This window comes from Artibeus jamaicensis, unplaced genomic scaffold (genome assembly GCF_021234435.1).
Source record: "Artibeus jamaicensis isolate MK-2021 breed Jamaican fruit bat unplaced genomic scaffold, CSHL_Jam_final contig_525, whole genome shotgun sequence".
Lineage (NCBI taxonomy): Eukaryota > Metazoa > Chordata > Mammalia > Chiroptera > Phyllostomidae > Artibeus > Artibeus jamaicensis.
Window position 1 is genome coordinate 16,954,695 of NW_026521874.1, and position 8,428 is coordinate 16,963,122.

Consider the following 8,428-nt stretch of genomic DNA (forward strand, 5'->3'; position numbering starts at 1 on the left):
GATTTTGAAAAGACATTACTACTTGAGGAACAGCAGACACAGCTGTCACCTCAGTGGCAACAATAGGAGCTTGAGGACAGTCACATGAGCTCTTCCATGTATGTAAAGACCCTGCCAGAAGTTGAAATAGACATCTTCCAACAAATAAAAACTCATTCTGCCAACGGCAGACCTGCACTAAAGGACATGCCTCCAGCAGAAGGAAACTGATACCAGGTGGCAAATCTACGATGTATGAATGGAGAACAGAAACTTAAGTGAACCTAAGTGAACACTGAATAAACCCAAATAATAATGTGGGGTTTAACACCTAAATGTAAAGTGTAACTGCAATCACCTAAGTCAAGAGGAATAAACGGAAGGAAACTTCTTGAAAACCCTCGTGCTGCCCAAGAGGAGGGTCAGGATGTGCATGAAGTTTGCATATTGTGATTTGTAAAGTCCTCACTAAAGTAATATGTGTAACTTGGATCTCAGTAGATAACGAAATGAAGAGGAGCGATAGTTAAATAAAGGAGATGAATTTTCCAAAATAAAGAAATGAAAGACCCCGGGTTGAAAGGGCCTATAGAGTTTTAGGAACAAGAGATGAAGAAGACTTTTGCCGAGACCACACTACACTGGAAATTAAGAATACCGAGTAGAAAATTCTGATAGCTTCCAGACAGGAGTGAAAGATTTCAAGGATGAAGAATCAATCAGATTAACATCAGATTTTTCAACAGCCAGTTTTGGAGTAAATATGCAAAGTAATGAAGAAAAGAAATTAGAAGGTAAAATTTTCTATCCAGCTAAGCTATCACTCCAAGCTATATGAGTGCACGAGAAAAGGATGTCCTCAGGGAACAGCCTCCACAGGTTTGATACCCTAAGACGCACAATGGAAAAGGTACCCAGTACAGTACGTTAAAAGGGGGAGAAAACACCAGCAGGGCTGCAATATACAAAAGAAAAAGAGGAAATGTGCCAGTATCAAACCAGAATTGAAGGTACAGATAATGACAAAATGGGGTTCGGGGAGACAGAAGGGCACCAAGGGATGTGAAGGAACGCTAACTTTTTATTAGAAGGGAGGGAGAGAGAGAAGGTCCCTGCAACCAGGGCAGCAATGGGCAGCTCATCCCAGGCTGACCCCCTGAACCGTCTCCAAGGCCCCTTTTCTCTGACTCCCCAGGGAGCTGGCAGCAGCCCCGCCTCGGCTCACTCCTGTTGCCACTGCTTTCCTAGGCCCTTCCTTGTTTCACTCTCCCCAGCTTTAATAAACACACTCTCAAACATTTTTTTAAAAGTATAACAAATAAAAACTGTAAATGCACACAGCAGAAATAGATCCAAGAATAATAAATACATGAAAGTCACCAGTTAAAAAGCAGAAAACTGTACTTGAACAACAACATTAAAAAAAAAGGATGACAAAAAATCCCCACATATTTGGAAAGTATTTTAAGTTGCTAAATAAATTATGGGTAGAAAATAAATTTGAACAGAAGTATTAAAATACCTGGATGAGAATGAAAAGATAACAAAACTGGCTGGATGTAACAAAGGCAATACTTTCAAAGAATGTTTTGACTTTAAATAGGTATATAAGCTCATTAATTTTGAGGTTTTTTTTTTCTTTTCTGAGTTTCTATCCTAAGAATTAAAGAAAATTCAAAATACAAACCCAAGAAAAGGAGAAAATATACTTTGAAAGAGCAAACATCAATACAATAGAAACAAAGTAAAAGAAGTTTCAAAAGCTAAAAGTTGATTCTTTGAAAAATAAACTGATGGGAACTATTGGCAAGACTGACTAAGAGAAAATGTAGAAATAAATATTATTATTAGAAGTTTCATATGACATGTAAAGCACAAAGAGAAAATTCAGATGAGGACAACTTCTTTAAAAAAATCACTTATAAGAACTGAGTATAGAAGAAATAAAGTTTATAAATAGTCCTAGAGTAATTTAAGAAACTGAAGCAGCAGTTTTAAAACTCCCACGAGGGGCCCTGGCCAGGCCAGTCAGGGCAGGTTCGAGAGTCAGCCAAAGAATGCATGAATAGGTGGAACAACAAATCGATGTTTCTCTAAAATCAATAAATATTCTTGAAAGTCCCACAAGGAAAACACAAACCCCAGATAATTTTATAAGTGAATCCTACCAAATTTTCAAGAAATATAGGATCCAGAAAAAGTAACGCCTGCTTGAGTATGGCTGGTAGGCTAATAATGTGGGTGTAGTAATTTATAGTTTTAATTTGAACATTTCACCCAAAATGTCACATGGTGTGCTTGAGTATATTATATTACAGAATTACATGCTTATGATTTTGTAATAAAAGATTTTATAATAAAAAGGGGGTGTTATTTGTGCCAGACCCTGATGCTATTCTAATTTTATATAAAATCTTCCAGACCATAGAAAAAAATATTCTGCTGTCTTATAATGAAGCCAGGGTAATCCTTATACCAAACCAGGCTAAGAGAGTAGTAGGAAAATAAAAGCTTTACCTTATTTTACTCAGGAATATATAAGCAAAAGTCCAAAACAAAACATCAGAAAACCCAACTGTGTATAGAGAGGATAACATTCTTCAACTATGTTGAGTTTATCCTGAGTATGCAAGGATGGTTTTATATTAGAAAATCCAAGCCCTGGCTGGTGTAGCTCAGTGGATTGGGCCTGCGAACCAGAGTATTGTGGTTCGATTCCCAGTCAGGGCACATGCCTGGGTTGCAAGCCAGTTCCCCACAGGGGACACACGAGAGGCAACCATACATTGATATTTCTCTCCCTCTCTCCTTCCCTTCCCCCCTAAAGATAAGTAAATAAAATCTTTTTAAAAAATTTTAAAAAACCTCTTAAAAAAAAAAGAAAATCCAAAAGTTAATTCATCACAATAACAGATCTCCATAGACTCAGAAAAAAAGTATCTTAAGTGCCTTAATATAAGATTAATACACAAAAGTCACCTGCATTTCTGCACACTAAAACAGCCAAAAGGTATAATTCAAGAAAGAACACAAATTATACTATCAGAGACCACCAAGGACCTTCTAATAAAAGGTAGAATATATTCACTTCAATGTTTCTCTTTCTCCTTTTCTCCTCTAAAAATAAAATCTTTTTTTAAAAAAAACTTTTAAAAAGTGAAAAGAATATAAAAACTTGAAGATAATCACAATACTTATACCCAACAAACGATTAGCATCAAAATATATAAAAAGTGTTTTTCCACAATTAAAAATAACAAAATATATCAAGAACTTCTAATCAATGAATAAAAATGACACAGGGGAAAAGCACAATAGTCATGAACAAGAAAAGCATGTATGGCCAGTCGCCTCATGAAAATGATCAATGTCATTGATAATCGAGGGAGGGCAAATCAAAGCCACAGTGAGATACTGTTTTACCTTCACTTAATTCAAAACACTGACAGTCAGACAAAATCAAGCACTGAAGGTGATGTGGGTCCACAGCATCTCTCAGCCATCACTGGTGCTTGGTACAACCACACTGGCAAGCAGGTCGGCCTCACCTCTTAAAGGAGAACATCGCAGACTCTATAGCGCAGCAACTCCAGCTCGAGGTGTGCACTCCAGAGAAAGTCCTGCAAGTGTACAACAGGCAACATGCACAAGACAGTTAACTCCACAGCAAAAGCTCAGAAACAACTACATTTACTGGAGGAAAAATTGTGATGAGTTCACAGGAGAGAATATTATACAGTAGTCGAAACAAATGAACCACAGCAGGTTGGCAACGATATAAATTTAAGCAGTATTATCGATAAAAGTTAAAAAATAAGTCCTAGAAAGTTAAATACATCATGATACTCTTTTCCTACAACTAAAAACAAGTATGTAAAAAAAATATATATGAATACACACACACACACACACACACACACACTTAAGACTATTTAAAGAGGCAGTAAAATTTTACTAAAAGGAAAGCGAGGGAATGAGCCCAGGAGACTTGCTGAGGGCTGCCTGAGAAGGGGAAGGACTGGCGAACTGTCCACACCGTCCGACGGGCGTTCTGCAGGATTACCCCTTTGGTTTAGGGTGGGGAGTTTGCATTAATACAAGTAGAGAGGATGTCATGCACCAAGGACGATGAGTAACCCATAGCTGTGCATCAGAGGTCAAAAAAAAAGAGAAGAAAAAACTAGATAGATTTAACTCCATTAGAGGTATTAGACTTCAGACAAGTTTTTAAAATCTAACTATACGTGGTTTACAAGAGATAGTTCTTAAAAAATAAAGATTGGAATAAAAGGATGGAAAAAGGTATATCTACAGAAATGCCAAAAAACCTACTGTGGCCATATTAATGGTTAAAACCAGACTTTAAAACAAAAAGACTTGAGATAAGAAGGACATAATGATAAAGGTTCAATTCACCATGAAGATGCGTTTTAAATTTTAATGTACCCTGTACCTAATAACATAGCCTCAAAATATATACAGCAGAAGCTGGTAGAAATATAAGGAGAAATGGACTAATTTGCAACCAAAGTAGGCAGTTTTCACACAACCTCTCTTACAAATGGTTAGACGCAGCAAATGGATAGAAGCAGCAACATTTTTAAAAGTCGGGAGGATGGAAACATGGAGCAGACTGACAGTGACCGGAGGGGAGGAGATAATGGTGTGAAGAAGGTGCAGGGACTAGTCAAAGAACATGGATGGAACACATGGAACATGTATGGAATACAAAGAACACATGGAACATTTGTGAAAATCGACCAAATCATGCACCATAAATCAAATTTCAAAGAACTGAAATTGTACCAAGTATACTATGCGACTCCAAGGCAATTATGCTAGAAATGAAAATGACTAGAAAAATCCTCGTAAGCTTAAGAAGCATACTTCCAAACCATTCTTCAGGTCAAAGAAGATACGGAAATTAGACAACATTTACAGCTGCATGCTGTTGCCAGTATGCAGACCAAAAATGGTGTGAAATACAGACTTCAAAGTGCACGTATTAGAAAAGCTGAGACAACTAGAGGTGAGAAAAAGAACAGCAAAATAAACTTCAACGAGGCAGGAGGAGGACTGTAAAAGCAAAAGCAATGAGAAAAAAAAAAACCCTAAAACAGGGCCAACTAAATTTCATCTCCCACCAATGAAGAAAATGGACAAAACTCTAACCTGCATTGAGAAGAGAAGGCACATACAACCAACATCACAGACATCACAGCAATAGTAATGAGAATATTATGAAACAACTTCACACTGATAAACAAAAAAAGTGAACAAAACGGGAGAATTCTCAGAGAAGTATAATGTAGCAAAACAGACGCAGATGGTGGTGCGGGGAGGAGCTGCTCTAGCTGAAGGGAGCAGCTGGGCTTCCGGGGCTCCTCCAGTGCGCACACCCGAAGGCGCAGTGGGGCAGGACCGGGGTCCAGGGGCGCCCGGGGGCGGTAGAGGGCCGCGGAGGGGGGCGGTATGCTCATGCCGTGCGTCACGCAGGGAGAACGCGGAGAACATGTACTACTTCTCCGAGCTGGCCCTGACCCTCAACGAGCACGAAGATGGTGTGGCGCCCACCGACAGCCGCCTGCGGCCGGACCAGCGGCTGATGGAGAAGGGGCAATGGGACGAGGCCAACACGGAGAAGCAGCGGCTGGAGGAGAAGCAGCGCCAGTCCCGGCGCCGGCGGCTGGAGGCCTGCTCGCGGGGATGCGGCATGGAGGATGGTGAGGCCAGGGGACGAAGGGGGTGTCCCAGGGGGGCGGAAAGGGGTGCCCGGGGGCCTGGACGGGGTTCCCGGTGGGTGAGGGAGGGGCCGCCTGCCATGGCCCCCTGTGCTTGCCCAGCAGAGAAGGAGGCCGACGTGTACACACCGCTGTGGTTCGAGAAGAGGCTGGACCCGCTGACCGGGGAGACGGCCTGCGTGTACAAGGGCGGCTACTGGGAGGCCAAGGAGAAGCAGGACTGGCACATGTGTCCCAACATCTTCTGAGCGCCACCCCTGCCCCCCGGCAAATACAGGCTCTGCACAGCCTGGCCCCCCTTATACTGAATGCACTCAAGTTAGTACTTAACGGCCCTCATACCCCACCTTTTTCCTTTCCTTTTTTTTTTTTTAAACACTTTTTTGGGGGCTCCCACCCTGTTAGGAGGAAGTGCTGGCCGGGTTCTCTCCAGCCCCTGAGTGCCCCTGGTCTCCTGTGCCCCTTCATTATGGACTTGGGCCCCCTCGGCCCCAGCTCCCAGTTTCCACAACTCAGGCAGCTGGCCCGGGCTCTGGACGGCCCTGTCACCAGCCCCACCCAGGGAGGAACTGACGCCTCCTAGGGAGCCGCTCTCCACTTTTTTAGAAAAGATGATCTCCACTTCTTTCCAGCCAAGATGTTTAGTAAATATTTTTAGTACAGCACTTAGTAGACAACTTTCTAAGTGTGCTTCCTTGCCACAAAAGTTTCCTGGCAGGAGTCCCTTCTTTTTAAGACATCAGGAAGCCAGAAAGACCCTTTGAGTCCAGAGTATTTTGTAGCTCAACATAGCAAGACTGCCCCCCAGAACCCACAGAGAAGGGACAGGGAGGGGCCGCTGGGCCCAGGAGAGCACAGGTTGTCTCTGGAGCTACAGCCACCTCGGAGGAGGAGGACACTGAGGGGCCCCCATGATTTGAGGGCAACCTAGCCTTGGCCATCCAGAGGCTGTTCCTCTGCCCCAAAGAGGTAGGAAAGGCTGGGGGCAGGGCCTGCAGGTGCTCCTCACCCCAGAACCAGGCCCCAAATCAGCAATAAGAACAAACCCTCAGCTCAGCCTGGGTGTTGCCCTAGGCACCAGAGACCTAGCATCTGGCCTTGGCTTCAGGCACCTCTGGGAGGCCCCATCTCAGCATCCCTGGACCCTTTATTTGCCTGATTTATATATATATAATATATAAATATACATAAAATAGCTATTTTGCTTAAATTTCTATGGTATGTGGAAATGAAAAAATGATGAAGACAGGGCTTCATCCCGTCTGAGTTTGGCCCTCCTGTCGGCTGCGCCCCGCCCTCTCCCTGGATCCCCTTCCGGTGGCTTCTGCCAACAGTGGGGGGACTGGGCCTCTGTGGCCACTGTCCCAACCCTTAGTACCCCCCACTCCAACCCTTCCCACTTCAGTTTTGTCCTGAAAATCCACCACAGGGTTTTTCTTTCTACTCCAGGACTGGTTTTGTTTTTATAAGGAAAAAAACGTGAAAACACCACCCTGTGAAATGCCTTAGGGGGCCCACTCCAGAGAGGGCGGCAGGCGGCCCACCGGGCCTGCGGCAGCGCTGTACACTGTACACTGTACCTCTTCTCAACACTGTTTGTGGTGAGCGCCTTCTGACCGGTAATAAAAACCTTGGATTTGGCGTTTTCCGTGGCCCTGTCCCTGAATCTGTGACTGGGTGGAGCAGGGGTGATGCAAGAGCACGCGTGACAGCCCACAGATGGCGTCGGGGAAGAGCACAGGGCTTTACTCTGCCCATTCTGAGCAGCAGGACATTGGTGTGCATGGGAGGGGTGGGGTGAAGACCTAATGGGATGGCGTCTGGGCCAGAAAAGGCTTTTTTAGAAAAATGTGTAAGGGCTGAGTCAGCATCCTAGCAGATTCTGTTGCCTAGGTTGCCAAGCAACCCAGATCACTAGTTGCCAGGACTGGGAAGCTGATCTGGCCTAGTGGGTCCTCTTCCCACTACTACTGCTTCCAGGTGAGGGGTTGGAGTGGAACAGGGCACCACAGGGACATCAGAGCCAACCTCTAACCATCTGTCCTGACACCCGGGCGCTGTGGGATCCAAGGCTGCCCTGCTTCCTTCCCAGGGCCTCGCTTGCCCTTGTAGGTGGAGGCAGGCACTGGTGAGTCCCGGCAGCGGGGCTGGCAGGGCAGCTCCCACTGGGTGCAAGGGTGGGGATAGTGAGGCAGCCCCAGGAGGGACCTTACCTGGGGGCAGTGGAGGGGGTCTGCCAGGGCAGGGATGGGCTGCGTGGGCAGAGGCCAGTCCCCTGAGGCAGACTGAGGAATCAGAGATCCTGGAGTGGAGCCAGACAGAACTCCGAACAGGACACAACACCAAGTTTACATTCTAGAAAAATGCCATTTTCGTGGATGGGCAAACTCAATTACATTGGTTCTTCCCAAACCTACAAATTCAACATGGTCCAAGTCAAAATTCCCCCAATATTTTTCAAGAACTTGACAAGCTGATTGTGAAATTTATATGGGAGAGTAACTGTACAAGAAGTAGCTAAGCTAAGGCAGTTCTTAAAAAGAACAAGACAGGGTGACTGCCTGCTTCCAGGACCCCCGATGGACTGTGAGGTTCACGAGAGGAGGAATCTTGTCTCGTTTATACACTGTGGCATCCCAGTGTCTCACATTTAGTAGGTGCTCCTTAAATAGGTATTGAGTGAATTAATTTCAGGCCAGGAAACCCAG

The 8,428-nt window shown here is 44.4% G+C and overlaps 1 protein-coding gene across 3 annotated transcripts in view; it reads left to right on the forward strand.

Moving 5' to 3' along the window:
- Positions 1-7,366, forward strand: part of OSBP2 (oxysterol binding protein 2) — a 131,917-nt gene extending 124,551 nt beyond the window's left edge. For 2 of the 3 annotated variants that reach the window (XM_037166805.2, XM_037166807.2), the window contains 2 exons: positions 5,476-5,702; positions 5,823-7,366. In XM_037166805.2, coding sequence (XP_037022700.2) covers positions 5,476-5,702; positions 5,823-5,968 — 373 coding nt within the window. In that variant the 3' untranslated portion in view covers positions 5,969-7,366. The remainder of the gene's footprint in view (positions 1-5,475; positions 5,703-5,822) is intronic. The other variant, XM_037166806.2, reaches the window with a different exon arrangement.
- Positions 7,367-8,428: the final 1,062 nt, after the last annotated feature.